Genomic DNA, 19,405 nt, shown 5'->3' with positions numbered 1-19,405 from the left:
CGCACTCCCTCAGTACTGACCCTCTGACAGTGCGGCATCCCTCAGTACTGACCCTCTGACAGTGCGACACTCCCTCAGTACTGACCCTCTGACAGTGCGGCACTCCCTCAGTACTGACCCTCTGACAGTGCTGCGCTCCCTCAGTACTGACCCTCTGACAGTGCCGCACTCCCTCAGTACTGACCCTCTGACAGTGCGGCGCTCCCTCAGTACTGACCCTCTGACAGTGCGGCACTCCCTCAGTACTGACCCTCTGACAGTGCGGCTCTCCCTCAGTACTGACCCTCTGACAGTGCGGCTCTCCCTCAGTACTGACCCTCTGACAGTGCAGCGCTCCCTCAGTACTGACCCTCTGACAGTGCAGCTCTCCCTCAGTACTGACCCTCTGACAGTGCAGCCCTCCCTCAGTACTGACCCTCTGACAGTGCAGCACTCGCTCAGTACTGACCCTCTGACAGTGCAGCACTGCCTCAGTACTGACCCTCTGACAGTACGGCACTCCCTCAGTACTGACCTTCTGACAGTGCAGCACTCCCTCAGTACTGACCCTCTGACAGTGCGGCACTCCCTCAGTACTGACCCTCTGACAGTGCAGCACTGCCTCAGTAATGACACTCTGACAGTGCGGCACTCCCTCAGTACTGACCCTCTGACAGTGCAGCACTCCCTCAGTACTGATCCTCTGACAGTGCAGCACTCCCTCAGTACTGACCCTCTGACAGTGCAGCACTCCCTCAGTACTGACCCTCTGACAGTGCAGCACTCCCTCAGTACTGACCCTCTGACAGTGCAGCTCTCCCTCAGTACTGACCCTCTGACAGTGCAGCACTCCCTCAGTACTGACCCTCTGACAGTGCAGCACTCCCTCCGTACTGACCCTCTGACAGTGCAGCACTGGTGGTTGTGGCCTGTGGCCTATTTGGTGATGTGGGGCCTGACTGGTGGTTGAGGCCCATGGCCTAGTTGGTGGTTGTGGCTTGTGGCCTAGTTGGTAGTTGGTGATGTGGGACCCAACTGGTGGTTGAGGCCTGTTGCCTAGTTGGTGGTTGGGAAGCGGGACCTTACTAGTGGTTGAGGCTGTGGCCTAGTTAGTCATTGAGATGTGGGACCTGACGGGTGGTTAAGGTGGTAGGTGGTAGTTGAGATGTGGGGCCTGACTGGTGGTTGAAACCTGTGGCCTAGTTGGTAGTTGGGATGTCGGTCCTGACTGGTGGTTGAGGCTGTGGCCTAGTTCGTAGTTGAGATGTCGGACCTGACTGGTGGTTGGGGCCTGTGGCATCGTTGGTGATTGAGATGTGGGACCTGACTGGTGGTTGAGGCCTGTGGCCTAGTTGGTGATGTGGGGCCTGACTGGTGGTTGAGGCTGTGGCCTAGTTGGTAGTTGAGATATGGGACCTGACGGGTGGTTGAGGCCTGTGGCCTAGTTGGTCGTTGAGATGTGGGACCTGACTGGTGGTTGAAGCTGTGGCCTAGTTGGTGATGTGGGGCCTGACTGGTGGTTGAGGCTGTGGCCTAGTTGGTAGTTGAGATATGGGACCTGACTGGTGGTTGAGGCCTGTGGCCTAGTTGGTTGTTGAGATGTGGGACCTGACTGGTGGTTGAGGCTGTGGCCTAGTTGGTGATGTGGGGCCTGACTGGTGGTTGAGGCTGTGGCCTTGTTCGTAGTTGAGATATGGGACCTGACTGGTGGTTGAGGCCAGTGGCCTAGTTGGTAGTTGAGATGTGGGGTCTGACTGGTGGTTGAGGCTGTGGCCAAGTTGGTGATGTGGGGCCTGACTGGTGGTTGAGGCTGTGGCCTTGTTGTAGTTGAGATATGGGGCCTGACATGTGGTTGAGGCCTGTGGCCTAGTTGGTAGTTGGTGATGTGGGGCCTGACTGGTGGTTGAGGCCAGTGGCCTAGTTGGTAGTTGGTGATGTGGGGCCTGACTGGTGGTTGAGGCTGTGGCCTAGTTGGTAGTTGAGATATGGGACCTGACTGGTGGTTGAGGCCTGTGGCCTAGTTGGTCGTTGAGATGTGGGACCTGACTGGTGGTTGAGGCTGTGGCCTAGTTGGTGATGTGGCGCCTGACTGGTGGTTGAGGCTGTGGCCTAGTTGGTAGTTGAGATATGGGACCTGACTGGTGGTTGAGGCCTATGGCCTAGTTGGTTGTTGAGATGTGGGACCTGTCTGGTGGTTGAGGCTGTGGCCTAGTTGGTGATGTGGGGCCTGACTGGTGGTTGAGGCTGTGGCCTAGTTGGTAGTTGAGATATGGGACCTGACTGGTGGTTGAGGCCTGTGGCCTAGTTGGTTGTTGAGATGTGGGACCTGACTGGTGGTTGAGGCTGTGGCCTAGTTGGTGATGTGGGGCCTGACTGGTGGTTGAGGATGTGGCCTTGTTCGTAGTTGAGATATGGGCCCTGACTGGTGGTTGAGGCCAGTGGCCTAGTTGGTAGTTGAGATGTGGGGTCTGACTGGTGGTTGAGGCTGTGGCCTAGTTGGTGATGTGGGGCCTGACTGGTGGTTGAGGCTGTGGCCTTGTTGTAGTTGAGATATGGGGCCTGACATGTGGTTGAGGCCTGTGGCCTAGTTGGTAGTTGGTGATGTGGGGCCTGACTGGTGGTTGAGGCCAGTGGCCTAGTTGGTAGTTGAGATGTGGGGCCTGACTGGTGGTTGAGGCCAGTGGCCTAGTTGGTAGTTGGTGATGTGGGGCCTGACTGGTGGTTGAGGCTGTGGCCTAGTTGGTAGTTGAGATATGGGACCTGTCTGGTGGTTGAGGCCTGTGGCCTAGTTGGTCGTTGAGATGTGGGACCTGACTGGTGGTTGAGGCTGTGGCCTAGTTGGTGATGTGGCGCCTGACTGGTGGTTGAGGCTGTGGCCTAGTTGGTAGTTGAGATATGGGACCTGACTGGTGGTTGAGGCCTGTGGCCTAGTTGGTTGTTGAGATGTGGGACCTGACTGGTGGTTGAGGCTGTGGCCTAGTTGGTGATGTGGGGCCTGACTGGTGGTTGAGGCTGTGGCCTTGTTCGTAGTTGAGATATGGGACCTGACTGGTGGTTGAGGCCAGTGGCCTAGTTGGTAGTTGTGATGTGGGGCCTGACTGGTGGTTGAGGCTGTGGCCTTGTTGTAGTTGAGATATGGGGCCTGACTGGTGGTTGAGGCCAGTGGCCTAGTTGGTAGTTGGTGATGTTGGGCCTGACTGGTGGTTGAGGCCAGTGGCCTAGTTGGTAGTTGAGATGTGGGGCCTGACTGGTGGTTGAGGCCAGTGGTCTAGTTGGTAGTTGAGATGTGGGGCCTGACTGGTGGTTGAGGCCTGTGGCCTCGTTGGTAGTTGGTAATGTTGGGCCTGACTGGTGGTTGAGGCCTGTGGCCTAGTTGGTAGTTGGTGATGTGGGCCTGACTGGTGGTGGAAGCTTTGTGTGTGTGTTGTGCCCTCTGTCTATCTTTCTTTCTTCCCTTCTCTCCGGGAAGCATTCGGCCAAAAACTCCCTTGACGCTCTAACCTGTAACCTCTGCCCTCTGCCCTTCTTCAGATCACTTCACGACTGGCCGAAGTCTTCAACCAGCGGTGCGAGGTGAACCGGCGGGCAGCCACCAGCGGCTGCGTCATCAACACGTGCGGCTGGGTCAAGGGCTCGGGCTACCAGGCTCTGGTGCACGCTGCCTCTGCCTTCGAGGTTGACGCCGCCATTGTGCTGGACCAGGAGCGCCTGTACAACGAGCTGAAGCGTGACCTGCCCCACTTCGTCAAGACAGCGTTGCTGCCCAAGTCGGGTGGCGTGGTCGAGCGCTCCAAGGACTTCCGGCGGGAGAGCCGCGACGAGAAGATCCGCGAGTACTTCTACGGCTTCCGAGGCAGCTTCTACCCCCACGCCTTCGATGTGCGCTTCTCCGACGTCAGGATCTTCAAGGTTGGCGCCCCCACCATCCCCGACTCCTGCCTGCCACTGGGCATGTCGCAGGAGGACAACCAGCTGAAGCTGGTGCCCGTGCAGCCGGGCCGGGACCTGGTCCACCACCTGCTCAGCGTCAGCACGGCCGACTCGCCCGAGGAGAACCTGATTGAGACCAGCGTGGCGGGCTTCATTGTGGTGACCAGTGTGGACGTTGAGCGCCAGCTCTTCACGGTGCTGTCACCGGCCCCCCGACCCCTCCCCAAGAGCATCCTGCTCATCATGGACATCCGCTTCATGGACCTCAAGTAGGAAGGGCGGCGAGAGCTCAGGGCGCCCTCTTCTGCTCCCCCTCCCCGCACCCACCATCCCAGGTCGCTGACCCCCAGCAGGGGCGGACAACGTCGGACTACAGGAGGATAAAGCTCCAACAAATCACCCCAAACTGGATTTGCATCATCTGAAAACATGTATCAGTAAAACTCTCCACAGGCTGACTGGAATCTCTCACTCTCATTCCCCCTCGGAGACATAGCTGCTGACTGCATCTCTCTGTCTCTCTCTCGCACTCTCTCGTGCTCTCTCTCACTCTCTCTCGCGCTCTCTCTCGCTCTCTCTCGTGCTCTCTCTCTCTTGCGCTCTCTCGCTCTCTCTCTCGCGCTCTCTCGCGCTCTCTCGCGCTCTCTCGCCCTCTCGCTCTCTCGCTCTCTCTCTCGCTCTCTCTAGCTCTCTTGCTCAATCTTACTCTCTCTCACGCTCTCTCTGTCTCTGTGTCTCTCTGTGTCTCTCTCTCTCTCTGTCTCTCTCTCTCTGTCTCTTTCTGTCTCCCTCTCTCTCCCTCTGTCTCTCTCTGTCTCTCTCTGTCTCTCTCCTTCTCTCTCTCTCTGTCTCCCTCTCTCTTTCAGAGACATAAACGTACACTGACTGGTGTCTCTCGGTCCCTTTCTCTCTCAGGGAGATTTCTGCACACTGACTGGTGTCTCTCAGTCCCCTCTCTCTCTCAGGGAGATATCTGTACACTGACTGGTGTCTCTCAGTCCCCTCGCTCTCTCAGGGAGATATCTGTACACTGACTGGTGTCTCTCTGTCCCCTCTCTCTCTCAGGGAGATATCTGTACACTGACTGGTGTCTCTCAGTCCCCTCTCTCTCAGGGAAATATCTGTACACTGACTGGTGTCTCTCAGTCCTCTCTCTCTGAGGGAGATATCTGTACACTGACTAGTGTCTCTCAGTCCTCTCTCTCTCTGAGGGAGATATCTGTACACTGACTGGTGTCTCTCAGTCCCCTCTCTCTCTCAGTCCCCTCTCTCTCTCAGTCCCCTCTCTCTCTCAGTCCCCTCTCTCTCTCCATCCCCTCTCTCTCTCCGACCCCTCTCTCTCTCCGTCCCCTCTCTCTCTCCGTCCCCTCTCTCTCTCTCAGTCCCCTCTCTCTCTCAGTCCCCTCTCTCTCTCAGTCCCCTCTCTCTCTATTCCGGGTGATATTGGTACAGTTACTAAGCAATATAGGACAGCTGTTTTTGTCAGGGGGATTGTTTTGAATCCCCTGAATAAATTCCACTTTGTAGGGATGGTTGGTGATCTATCAGAGGGACGCCTGCATATACTCTCACTTCCCCAGCTCTCTTTCAATTGAAATCGCCATGTTTTGTAATCAGTTTTTACTTGTGAAGCAATAAATCATTTCCTGTTCAAACCAAAACACTGTATTCTTTACAAATTTAACAGTATTTATAAAGCATATATTTATAAAGCATACTTGGCCTCCAAACACATCCCAAAGCCCTTTGCATGTAATGGTACAACCTCAGTACTGACCCTCTGACAGTGCAGCACTCCCTCAGCACTGACCCTCTGACAGTGCAGCTCTCCCTCAGTACTGACCCTCTGACAGTACAGCAGTCCCCCAGTACTGACCCTCTGACAGTGCAGCACTCCCTCAGCACTGACCCTCTGACAGTGCAGCACTCCCTCAGTACTGACCCTCTGACAGTGCAGCACTCCCTCAGTACTGACCCTCTGACAGTGCAGCGCTCCCTCAGTACTGACCTTCTGACAGTGCAGCACTCCCTCAGTACTGACCCTTTGACAGTGCGGCAGTCCCTCAGGACTGACCCTCTGACAGTGCAGCACTCCCTCAGTACTGACCCTCTGACAGTGCAGCACTCCCTCACTACTGACCCTCTGACAGTGCAGCACTCCCTCAGTACTGACCCTCTGACAGTGAGGCATCCCTCAGTACTGACCCTCTGACACTGCAGCACTCCCTCAGTACTCACCCTCTGACAGTGCAGCACTCCCTCAGTACTAACCCTCTGACAGTGCGGCACTCCCTCAGTACTGACCCTCTGACAGTGCAGCACTCCCTCACTACTGACCCTCTGACAGTACAGCACTCCCTCAGTACTGACCCTCTGACAGTGAGGCATCCCTCAGTACTGACCCTCTGACACTGCAGCACTCCCTCAGTACTCACCCTCTGACAGTGCAGCACTCCCTCAGTACTGACCCTCTGACAGTGCAGCACTCCCTCAGTACTGACCCTCTGACAGTGCAGCTCTCCCTCAGTACTGACCCTCTGACAGTGCAGCACTCCCTCAGTACTGACCCTCTGACAGTGCAGCTCTCCCTCAGTACTGACCCTCTGTCAGTGCAGCACTCAGTACTGACCCTCTGACAGTGCAGCACTCCCTCAGTACTGACCCTCTGACAGTGCAGCTCTCCGTCAGTACTGACCCTCTGTCAGTGCAGCACTCCCTCAGTACTCACCCTCTGACAGTGCAGCTCTCCCTCAGTACTGACCCTCTGAAAGTGCAGCTCTCCCTCAGTACTGACCCTCTGACAGTGCAGCTCTCCCTCAGTACTGACCCTCTGACAGTGCAGCACTCCCTCTGTACTGACCCTCTGACAGTGCAGCACTCCGTCAGTACTGACCCTCTGACAGTGCAGCACTCCCTCAGTACTGACCCTCTGACAGTGCAGCACTCCCTCAGTACTGACCCTCTGACAGTGCGGCACTCCCTCAGTACTGACCCTCTGACAGTGCAGCACTCCGTCAGTACTGACCCTCTGACAGTGCAGCACTCCCTCAGTACTGACCCTCTGACAGTGCAGCACTCCCTCAGTACTGACCCTCTGACAGTGCGGCACTCCCTCAGTACTGACCCTCTGACAGTGCAGCACTCCCTCAGTACTGACCCTCTGACAGTGCAGCACTCCCTCAGTACTGACCCTCTGACAGTGCGGCACTCCCTCAGTACTGACTCTCTGTCAGTGCAGCGCTCACTCAGTACTGACCCTCTGACAGTGCATCACTCCCTCAGCACTGACCCTCTGACAGTGCAGCACTCCCTCAGTACCGACCCTCTGACAGTGCAGCACTCCCTCAGTACTGACCCTCTGACAGTGCGGCACTCCCTCAGTACTGACGCTCTGACAGTGCGGCACTCCCTCAGTACTGACGCTCTGACAGTGCGGCACTCCCTCAGTACTGACCCTCTGACTGTGCTGCACTCCCTCAGTACTGACCCTCTGACAGTGCAGCACTCCCTCAGTACTGACCCTCTGACAGTGCAGCACTCCCTCAGTACTGACCCTCTGACAGTGCAGCACTCCCTCAGTACTGACCCTCTGACAGTGCAGCGCTCCCTCAGTACTGACCCTCTGACAGTGCGGCACTCCCTCAGTACTGACCCCCTGACAGTGCGGCACTCCCTCAGTACTGACCCTCTGACAGTGCAGCACTCCCTCAGTACTGACCCTCTGACAGTGCAGCACTCCTTCTGTACTGACCCTCTGACAGTGCAGCACTCCCTCAGTACTGACCCTCTGACAGTGCAGCACTCCCTCAGTACTGACCCTCTGACAGTGCGGCACTCCCTCAGTATTGACCCTCTGACAGTGCAGCACTCCCTCAGTACTGACCCTCTGACAGTGCAGCACTCCCTCAGTACTGACCCTCTGACAGTGCGGCACTCCCTCAGTACTGACCCTCTGACAGTGCGGCACTCCCTCAGTATTGACCCTCTGACAGTGCAGCACTCCCTCAGTACTGACCCTCTGACAGTGCAGCTCTCCCTCAGTACTGACCCTCTGACAGTGCAGGGCTCCCTCGGTACTGACCCTCTGACAGTGCAGCACTCCCTCAGTACTGATCATCTGACAGTGCAGCACTCCCTCAGTACTGACCCTCTGACAGTGCAGCACTCCCTCAGTACTGACCCTCTGACAGTGCGGCACTCCTTCAGTACTGAACCTCTGACAGTGCAGCTCTCCCTCAGTACTGACCCTCTGACAGTGCGGCACTCCCTCAGTACTGACCCTCTGACAGTGCAGCACTCCCTCAGTACTGACCCTCTGACAGTGCAGTGCTCCCTCAGTACTGACCCTCTGACAGTGCAGCTCTCCCTCAGTACTGACCCTCTGACAGTGCGGCACTCCCTCAGTACTGACCCTCTGACAGTGCAGCACTCCCTCAGTACTGACCGTCTGACAGTGCGGCACTCCCTCAGTACTGACCCTCTGACAGTGCAGCACTCCCTCAGTACTGACCCTCTGACAGTGCAGCTCTCCCTCAGTACTGACCCTCTGACAGTGCAGCTCTCCCACAGTACTGACCCTCTGACAGTGCGGCACTCCCTCAGTACTGACCCTCTGACAGTGCAGCACTCCCTCAGTACTGACCCTCTGACAGTGCGGCACTCCCTCAGTATTGACCCTCTGACAGTGCAGCACTCCCTCAGTACTGACCCTCTGACAGTGCAGCACTCCCTCAGTACTGACCCTCTGACAGTGCAGCACTCCCTCAGTACTGACCCTCTGACAGTGCAGCACTCCCTCAGTACTGACCCTCTGACAGTGCAGCACTCCCTCAGTACTGACCCTCTGACAGTGCAGAACTCCCTCAGTACTGACCCTCTGACAGTGCGGCACTCCCTCGGTACTGACCCTCTGACAGTGCAGCTCTCCCTCAGTACTGACCCTCTGACAGTGCAGCTCTCCCACAGTACTGACCCTCTGACAGTGCGGCACTCCCTCAGTACTGACCCTCTGACAGTGCAGCACTCCCTCAGTACTGACCCTCTGACAGTGCGGCACTCCCTCAGTATTGACCCTCTGACAGTGCAGCACTCCCTCAGTACTGACCCTCTGACAGTGCAGCACTCCCTCAGTACTGACCCTCTGACAGTGCAGCACTCCCTCAGTACTGACCCTCTGACAGTGCAGCACTCCCTCAGTACTGACCCTCTGACAGTGCAGCACTCCCTCAGTACTGACCCTCTGACAGTGCGGCACTCCCTCGGTACTGACCCTCTGACAGTGCAGCTCTCCCTCAGTACTGACCCTCTGACAGTGCAGCTCTCCCTCAGTACTGACCCTCTGACAGTGCAGCACTCCCTCAGTACTGACCCTCTGACAGTGCAGCTCTCCCTCAGTACTGACACTCTGACAGTGCAGCACTCCCTCAGTACTGACTCTCTGACAGTGCAAGGTTCTATTTAATTCAGTATTTGGTATGTTCAATTGATGCAGGTTCTAAGCAATAAAAGTGACAAGACAACGTCACTCCAAAGCTGATCAGATGTAACAATCTGTATATTGTGTGGGAGATAAAGAGTTAACAATTTTATGAAAAGACATCTTGCCACCAGTTGGCGATCAAGAGCAGTCACATATATATCACGTGTCCACCCTTGATTCTAGGAGAAGGTGAGATGGAGTAGTTGGTGTGTTTGAGAGTACTGGAGTTCGAGATAGCATCGTTTATTTTCGCAACCTTATACTTAGAAATACGTTCGAATTTAGTTGAAGTGGTGTCAACGAATTAGCTTTGTTACAGGTTCTACCAATGGTGCTTTAGCCTCTCGGGTACCGTAATACCTACAATACCACATTCACCCCCTGTTTAAAAAAAAAAATCCGGCGGGGGTGGAGGCCAGAAACTACAAAACATAACAACATGGTATAATTAGTTATGGAGGTACCATAATACCTCCGTACAGTGTTTAGTAACTATTTACAGGTCTGGTAGCCATGTACATTTGATGGTTTATATTTACAGATTACAGTTAAAATGAAGGAATCAGTTGATCGGGGGCCCTGGTCGTCCTCTGTGATCGTCGGAGCTTCGGCGGTGCCTCCGGTGGAGGCTCGGGCGTCTGTGACTCCGGGAGCGTGGCTTCGATCTCCACGGCAGCTTCGGCACCCCTAGACGGCGCTGGTGGGAAAAACGGCTGACCTGGGAAGGAAGCGCCTGCGGGGGGGGCGTTGGAGGGGGGGGGGGCCTAGACGGGGCCGGCGGAAGGACCGATCCTCCTTTCAGGTGCTGCGGTGTAGGGGAGGGTGGGACTGGCGGCTGGAATGTGCGTGGTGTTCCGGCGGGCACCAGGTCCCATAGGGAGTCCATATCTTGTCGGCCGTCGGGGTACGCCACGTAGGCGTACTGGGGGTTAGCATGGAGCAGATGGACCCTCTCAACCAACGGGTCTGACTTGTGCGCCCGCACGTGTTTTCGGAGCAGGATGGGTCCGGGAGCTGCCAGCCAGGTCGGGAGCGAGGTCCCAGAGGAGGACTTCCCAGGGAAGACAAGGAGACGTTCGTGAGGTGTCTGATTGGTGGTTGTACAAAGTAGTGACCGGATGCAGTGGAGGGCAACCGGGAGGACTTCTTGCCAGCGGGAGACTGGGAGCTTCCTGGACCGAAGGGCCAGCAGGACGATCTTCCAGACTGTTCCGTTCTCCCTTTCTACCTGCCCGTTTCCCCGGGGGTTGTAACCGGTCGTCCTGCTCGAGGCGATGCCCCTGCTGAGCAGGAATTGACGCAGTTCGTCGCTCATAAAGGAGGACCCCCTATCACTGTGTATGTAAGCGGGGAACCCGAACAGTGCAAAGATGCTATGGAGGGCCTTGATGACGGTGGTGGGCGGCCATGTCGGGGCAGGGGATGGCGAATGGGAACCGGGAGTACTCGTCAATCACGTTCAGGAAGTACGTGTTGCGGTCGGTGGAGGGGAGGGGGCCTTTGAAGTCCATGCTGAGGCGTTCAAAGGGACGGGAAGCCTTTATCAGGTGCGCTTTCTCTGGCCGGTAGAAGTGCGGTTTGCACTCCACGCAGATTCGGCAGTCCCTGGTGACTGTCCTGACCTCCTCGATGGAGTAGGTTGCGGGTCTTGACGAAGTGGAAGAAACGAGTGACCCCCGGGTGGCAGAGGTCCTTGTGGAGGGCTCGGAGGCGGTCCACTTGTGCGGTGGCACATGTGCCGCGGGACAGGGCGTCAGGAGGCTCGTTTAGCTTCCCGGGACGATACAAGATCTCCTAGTTGTAGGTGGAGAGCTCGATCCTCCACCGCAAGATCTTGTCGTTTTTTATCTTGCCCCGCTGTGCATTATCGAACATGAAGGCCACCGACCGTTGGTCAGTGAGGAGAGTGAATCTCCTGCCGGCCAGGTAATGCCTCCAGTGTCGCACAGCTTCTACTATGGCCTGGGCCTCCTTTTCGACTGAGGAGTGGCGGATTTCGGAAGCATGGAGGGTGGTATGGGAGAAGAAGGCCACGGGTCTGCCCGCTTGGTTGAGGGTGGCCGCCAGAGCTACGTCGGATGCATCGCTTTCGAATTGGAAGGGGAGGGACTCGTCGATGGCGTGCATCGTGGCCTTTGCAATGTCTGCTTTGATGCGGCTGAAGGCCTGGCGGGCCGCTATCGACAGGGGAAAAGTTGCGGATTGGATCAGGGGACGGGCCTTGTCCGCATAGTTGGGGACCCACTTGGCGTAGTAGCTAAAAAACCCTAGGCAGCGTTTCAGGGCCTTAGAGCAGTGAGGGAGGGGGAACTCCATAAGGGGGCGCATGCGTTCAGGGTCGGGGCCTAGAACTCCATTTCGCACTACGTAGCCGAGAATGGCTAGACGGTTGGTGCTAAACACGCATTTATCCTTATTGTATGTTAGGTTAAGGATTTTAGTGGTCTGGAGAAATTTTCGGAGGTTGGTGTCGTGGTCCTGCTGGTCGTGGCCGCAGATGGTGACATTATCGAGATAAGGGAATGTTGCCCGTAAACCGTACCGGTCAACTATTCAGTCCATCTCGCGCTGGAAAACCGAGACCCCGTCAGTGACACCGAAGGGAACCCTTAAGTGATAGAGCCCCCCGTCTGCCTCGAAAGCAGTGTATTTGCGGTCACTTGTGCGGATGGGGAGCTGGTGGTAGGCGGACTTGAGATCCACCATGGAGAAGACCTTATAATGCGCGATCCTGTTTACCAGGTCGGATATGCGGGGGAGAGGGTACGCGTCCAGCTGCGTAAACCTGTTGATGGTCTGACTGTAGTCGATGACCATCCTATGCTTCTCCCCGGTCTTTACCACCACTACCTGAGCCCTCCAGGGGCTGTTACTGGCTTCAATGACCCCTTCCCTCAGTAGCCTTTGGACCTCTGACCTAATAAAGATCTGGTCCTGGGCACTGTACCGTCTGCTCCTGGTGGCAACGGGTTTGCAATCCGGGGTGAGGTTCGCAAACAGGGAAGGCAGGTCGACCTTAAGAGTCGCGAGGCCGCAGACAGCAAGGGGGGGCGGGGGGGTGGTATAGGGCTGCTGAATTTGAAGGTTAGACTTTGAAGGTTACACTGGAAGTCTAAACCCAGGAGTGTAGCCGCGCAGAGGTGGGGAAGGATGTAGAGACGGAAATTTTTGAACTCCCTTCCCTGGACTGTGAGGTTTGCTACACAAAACCCCTTTATCTCCACTGAGTGGGAACCGGAGGCCAGGGAGATTTTTTGGTTAACAGGGTGGATGAGGAGGGAACAGCGCCTTACCGTGTCGGGGTGTAAGAAGCTCTCCGTGCTCCCAGAGTCAATTAAGCAGGACATCTCTTGCCTGTTGATGAAAACGGTCGTCGTAGCGGTTGAGAGTGTTCGAGGTCGGGACTGATCCAGGGTCACCGAGGCCAATCGCAGTAGTTGGGAATTCTGTTCAGGCAGTGTGTAGTCGGCCAAGCTGGGGTCCTGGGGGTTCTTCCAAGATGGCTTCTCCCATTGTCGGACATGGCCGGTGGTGCACAAAATAGCGGCGCCCATCCCTCCAACGTGGCGTCCGCGGAACAAGATGGTGGTGCCCGGGGTCCGCACGTGGCCCTGGGATATGGGAGTGGCGGCGACCGCTGACCGCATGGGTCCCGTGGCGAAGTTTGTGGTGGCGGTCCGGATTCGCCGCTGGGGACCGCGGCCACCGCTCGGGCCTGACATACCACCACAAAATGGCCCTTTTTGCCGCATCCCCTGCAGGTGGATGCGCGGGCCGGGCAGCGCTGGCGGGAGTGCTTGGCCTGCCCGCAAAAGTCGCAGCGGGGCCCCTCGGGGTTGGCAGGCCGCCTTGCAGCGCAGGCCTGTGGGGGAATGGGGGAAGTCTCGGGGTCGGCCGCTGCGGGGTTCCACGCTGCCCAGGGGGCTGCCGCGCGGTCGGGAACGTAGGCGCAGGCGTTCCTGGAGGCCATGTCCAGGGAGCCTACAAGGGCCTGTGCCTCCCTGAGACCCAGGGTGTCCTTCTCTAACAGGCGCTGACGGATTTGTGCCGAAAGCATACCTGCCACGAAAGCGTCCCGGACTAAGAGTTCCGTGTGTTCGCTCGCCAAACGTGCGGTCAGCCGCAGCTTCTTCCCAGTACCAGGAGTGCGCGGTAGAATTCCTCCAGCGATTCCCCTGGGGTTTGTCGCCTTGTTGCAAGCAGGTGCCGGGCGTAGACCTGGTTTACCGGGCGAATATAGTGTCCTTTTAGCAGCTCAATTGCTGCATCGAAGTCTTCCGCTTCCTCGATGAGGGTGTAAATCTCCGGGCTCACCCTTGAGTGTAGGACATGCAGTTTCTGCTCTCCCATGGGTGCATTTTCGGCTGTCTCGAGGTACCCTTTAAAGCACGCCAGCCAGTGCTTAAAGATTGCCGTTGAGTTCTGTTATAACCTGCCTGCTTACCATTGGCTGGGGACTAATGGCAATCCCACAATCCTGTGGGAGTATGAGCTTCCCTAATGAAGGGGGAGACGGAGAAACCATTAGTAAACTCCAAGTATAAATAAAGCAGGCCAGTTTGGAACCAGGAGGAAGGAGTGTGCAGCAAGGGAAGTTCCTGCTGCTGTATATATGTTATTGTAAATAAATGTTATTACTTTGTATCCTTAAAACTCGTGCAGGATTCTTCGTGGCCCACACAAAACTGGCGACGAAGGTGAAAGTGAATAGCTGTCTACACTGTTGAAGCCACCTCCCTGGATTTTTGTTGGATACAGGTTGGAAGTTGTTTTCTATTATACCATGCCTCTGTACGGACGTTTGGATGTTTTTGATGCTGCGCTGGAAAGCTGGAACCAGTACACACAACGGATGCGTTACTATTTCCGGGCAAACAATATCACCGAAAACGAGCGCCAGGTGGTCATATTGCTCACCGCCTGTGGCCCGCATACGTTTTGGGTGATTAGGAGCCTTACGTACCCAGCTGCGCCGGACACCAAAACGTTTGATGAACTTGTGAATATAGTGGGGCAACATTTTAACCCAACCCCGTCCACGATAGTCCAGCGTTACCGGTTTAATACCGCTGAGAGTACCCCTGGAGAATCCCTTGCCGATTTTCTATCCAGGCTACGCAAGATTGCGGAATACTGTGACTATGGTGAGACCTTGTCAGAAATGTTACGCGACCGTTTGGTTTGCGGTATTAACAATGCGGCCACACAGAGAAAGTTGTTAGCTGAGCCAACATTGACTTTTCAACAGGCAATTCAAATAGTATTGTCCCGAGAGAGCGCAGAACGAGGAGTACAGGAGCTACAGAGAATGGAAGTGCATGCCTTGGGGCGCAACCCCTTCCGTCCGAAAACGTCCCCCCGCACTCCTGCGGTACCTTGGGCGAGGCGACGTCCGGACCGACGCCAGAGGCCGTTGGACATTCCTCCCCGAAGGGAGCATTCTCCAGAACCAATGGATGAGGAGCCATGTCCGTGTCAGACTTGTACGCGCCGACCCCGTCGCGGACGGCGGTCCTGGGGACGCCAGAGACGCCATCGTTCCAACCGAAACTGGGACCAGCCCAGGGGCCGTAACTGGGACCAGCCCAGAGGCCGTACCTTCCATGTGGATGAACCTGCGGCGACTGCTCCTGAGGACGTGGAGACGGAGGACGACTGCCTGCAGCTGCATTGTGTGGCAGCTCCCCGTGTGGCCCCCATTAAGGTGACAGTGCGGGTCAATGGTCACCCACTTGAGATGGAGTTGGACACTGGCGCAGCGGTCTCCGTGATTGTCCAGAGGACATTCGACCGCATCAAGCAGGGTATACAGACCCTTACATTAACCGACTCACAGGCCAGGTTGGCCACCTACACAGGGGAACCACTGGACATTGCAGGAACTACAATGACCCCTGTTGTTTATGGACGCCAGGAGTGGCGTTTCCCACTTATCGTGGTGCGTGGCCACGGGCCCAGCCTGTTGGGTCGGGACTGGTTGCGCCATTTGCGGTTGCAATGGCAGCACATCCTCCAAACAGTTTCTGAAGGGTTGACTGAGGTGCTAGGACGATACCCAGATGTATTCCAGCCTGGTTTGGGGAAAATAAACGGGGCCGTAGCCCGTATCCAAGTCGAACCAGGAGCCACGCCGCGCTATTTCCGGGCGCGCCCGGTGCCTTTCGCCTTACTTGAGAAGGTAGAAGGAGAGCTCACTCGTTTGGAGAGTTTGGGTATTATCAGGCCTGTCCGTTTTGCTGACTGGGCAGCACCAATTGTACCTGTAATGAAGCCAGATGCCACAGTTCGCTTGTGTGGCGACTATAAACTTACAGTAAATACGGCTTCCCGACTCAACCGATATCCAATGCCTCGCATAGAGGATCTCTACGCGAAGCTTGCAGGTGGACTCTCGTTCACAAAATTAGATATGAGTCACGTCTACCTGCAGTTGGAGCTGGACCCTGCCTCCCGACCATATGTAACGATTAATACACACCGGGGCCTGTATGAATATACACGGTTGCCCTTTGGAGTATCCTCTGCCTGCGCTATTTTTCAATGTGCTATGGAGGGCATTTTGAGAGGTTTATCACGTGTTGCTGTCTACTTAGATGACGTTTTGATGACAGGGATGTCGGAGCAGGAACATTTGGAAAATATGGAGGCTGTCCTTAGACGCTTTTTGGAGGCTGGAGTCCGTTTACGTCGCACAAAGTGCGTATTTCAGGCAAAGGAAGTAGTCTACCTAGGTTATCGGGTGGACCGTGAAGGTTTGCACCCCGTCGCAGAGAAGGTGCGTGCGATTCAACAGGCCCCCGCCACGACTGACACTTCGCATCTTCGTTCGTTTCTCAGTCTCGTAAACTATTACGGGAAGTTCCTCCCCAATCTGACAACTACGCTGGCCCCTTTGCACCTTCTGCTAAAGAAAAATCACACCTGGGTTTGGGGTCAGCCGCAAGAAACCACTTTCCGGCGGGTAAAGCAACAATTGTCGTTGTCTGGGTTACTAACCCACTATGATTCTGGAAAGCCTTTGCTCGTCACATGTGATGCATCCCCGTATGGTATTGGGGCTGTCCTGTCCCACAAGATGGAGAACGGGGCCGAGCGACCGATAGCTTTCGCCTCCCGCACATTGACTGCAGCGGAGAAAAAGTACGCGCAGATCGAGAAGGAGGGCCTGGCAGTGGTTTTTGCGGTGAAACGCTTCCACCAGTACGTGTATGGCCGCCATTTCACTATCGTGACTGATCATAAGCCTCTGCTGGGACTTTTCAGAGAGGATAAGCCAATACCGCCCAATTCCGCACGGATCCAGCGCTGGGCTTTGTTGCTTGCTGCATACGAGTATTCTCTGGAGCACAAACCAGGAACGCAGATAGCAAATGCCGACGCACTGAGCCGATTGCCTTTATCAACCGGCCCCATGTCGACCCCCACGACCGGTGAGGTGGTTGCAACCCTAAATTTTATGGACACCTTGCCTGTCACGGCATCACAGATCCGTGAGTGGACCCAGACGGAGCCAGTCCTGTCAAAGGTTCGGCACATAGTCCTGTATGGTGGGCAGCATAGGCAGCTCCCAGGCGAGTTGCGGGCATTTTCCTCCAAGCTGTTAGAATTCAGCGTGGAAGACGGCATCCTCTTGTGGGGGACGCGTGTGGTTGTCCCGGAAAAAGACCAGGAGTTGATACTAAGAGACTTGCACAATGGGCATCCAGGTGTGACCAAAATGAAAATGTTGGCCCGGAGTTATGTCTGGTGGCCAGGCCTCGACACCGACATTGAGAAGGTGGCCCAAAACTGCTCCATTTGCCAGGAGCATCAGAAGCTTCCGCCGGCCGCGCCCCTACATCACTGGGAATGGCCAGGGCGGCCTTGGGCACGCTTGCATGCAGACTTCGCAGGCCCTTTTCAAGGATCCATGTTCCTTCTATTAATCAACGCCCAGTCCAAATGGCTAGAGGTGCATAAGATGCAGGGGACTGCACTGTAAATTCTATGATAATTCTATGATAATTCTATGACAACGTCCTGCACAACAATTGAAAAGATGCGTTTGTCTTTTAGTACGCATGGCCTCCCCGAGGTGCTGGTCACGGATAATGGCACTCCATTCACGAGTGAGGAGTTTGCGAGGTTCATGAAGATGAACGGCATACGCTATATCCACACTGCCCCTTACCACCCGGCTTCAAATGGGTTGGCAGAGCGCGCAGTGCAGACATTCAAAAGAGGCCTAAAGAAGCAGTTGTCCAGATCAATGGACACGAGACTGGCTCGCTTTTTGTTTACGTATAGGACCACCCCCCATGCGGTGACTGGGGTAGCTCCCGCAGAACTCCTAATGGGCCTTAGACTTCGCACCCGCCTTAGTATGGTTTTCCCGGACATTGGCGCAAAAGTACGCCGCACACAAGAACGGCAGGGACAGGGATTTTCTCGGCATCGGCCGATTCGGCAGTTTGCGCCCAGTGACCCACTGTTCGTTCGGAATTTTGCTGGTGGTGCCCAGTGGGTTCCTGACGTAATCTTTCGCCAAACGGGCCCTATATCTTACCAGGTGCAAGCCCAGGGTCGTCTCCAGCGCAAACATGTAGACCACGTTCGGTCCAGAAGACTATCCCCTCCAAAGGTTCCCCGCTCCCGGAGCTCATTTCTACAGCCGCAGAGACCAGAGACAAGGGAAGGTAGTCCTCACAATCTTCCTCAGGTGCCTCACTCAAAGCCTGCGCAGGTTGTTACGGAACGGAATGGAGCTAGCGACGCTGACATGACGGGAGGCAGCAGACTCTGACTCCGAGATGGAGACACAGGACGCATCAGAGGGGGAATCCTCGGGTCCACGGTCCGCGGATGTACAACCGTTAGGCGTTCATCACGGAAGCGCCGGTCTCCGTCTCGTTACACGACGCCTGATCCAGCGCCGCGTGCAAATGGTGTCCGGCCTGCGGCCAAACGAGTCCGACACCCTCCTTAGCCAGGGTCTTCGGTGGATTACTTGTAATTTGGGGGGGGGGGAGGGATGTTATAACCTGCCTACTTACCATTGGCTGGGGACTAATGACAATCCCACAATCCTGTGGGAGTATGAGCTTCCCCAATGAAGGGGGCGGAGAAACCATTAGTAAACTCCAAGGATACATAAAGCTGGCCAGATTGGAACCAGGAGGAAGGAGTGTGCAGCAAGGGAGGTTGCTGCTGCTGTTATATATATATATAGATATATATATGTTATTGTAAATAAATGTTATTACTTTGTATCCTTAAAACTCGTGCTGGATTCTTCGTGGCCCTCACAAAAAGTTCGCCGCGTGGGGGTTAAGTTGCAGACACTCCGGCTTGATTCGGAGATCCACCCTTCTTAAAATCTAGCTTATTAAATTGATGCACGATCAATGACCACTAAAGCGAGGCTGTAGTCCAACTGAAGGCTTTAATAAGCTAGATGTTTCCCCCAGCAGCTCAGGTACAGAATGAGGGCTGCTGGGGTGGCAAGGGTTCTTATACCCCGCCTATCAGGGCGGAGTTAATATACACTCTAGCTAATAGCAAGCATACAGGTTCTACCAATGGTGCTCGAGCCTCTCAGGTACTGCAATGCCTATAATACCACAAAGAGGAATGCTCTCCGTCAGGGACCCTGTTTAAAGAGGGTGTCTCTCCGTCAGGGACCCTGTTTAAAGAGGGAGTCTCTCCGTCAGGGACCCTGTTTAAAGAGGGTGTCTCTCCGTCAGGGACCCTGTTTAAAGAGGGAGTCTCTCCGTCAGGGACCCTGTTTAAAGAGGGTGTCTCTCCGTCAGGGACAGTGTTTAAAGAGGGAGTCTCTCCGTCAGGAACCCTGTTTAAAGAGGGAGTCTCTCCGTCAGGGACCCTGTATAAAGAGGGCGTCTCTCCGTCAGGGACAGTGTTTAAAGAGGGAGTCTCTCCGTCAGGGACCCTGTTAAAAGAGGGAGTCTCTCCGTCAGGGACCTTGCTAAAAGAGGGAGGCTCTCCGTTAGGGACCCTGTTTAAAGAGGGAGGCTCTCTGTC

The 19,405-nt window shown here is 55.6% G+C and overlaps 1 protein-coding gene across 2 annotated transcripts in view; it reads left to right on the top strand.

Moving 5' to 3' along the window:
* Positions 1-5,570, top strand: part of clp1 (cleavage factor polyribonucleotide kinase subunit 1) — a 74,239-nt gene extending 68,669 nt beyond the window's left edge. For both annotated transcript variants that reach the window (XM_072498032.1, XM_072498031.1), the window contains exon 3: positions 3,511-5,570. In XM_072498032.1, coding sequence (XP_072354133.1) covers positions 3,511-4,182 — 672 coding nt within the window. In that variant the 3' untranslated portion in view covers positions 4,183-5,570. The remainder of the gene's footprint in view (positions 1-3,510) is intronic.
* Positions 5,571-19,405: the final 13,835 nt, after the last annotated feature.

The sequence above is a fragment of the Scyliorhinus torazame genome, chromosome 4 (assembly GCF_047496885.1).
Source record: "Scyliorhinus torazame isolate Kashiwa2021f chromosome 4, sScyTor2.1, whole genome shotgun sequence".
NCBI lineage: Eukaryota > Metazoa > Chordata > Chondrichthyes > Carcharhiniformes > Scyliorhinidae > Scyliorhinus > Scyliorhinus torazame.
This window is presented reverse-complemented; position numbering and strand designations above follow the sequence as displayed.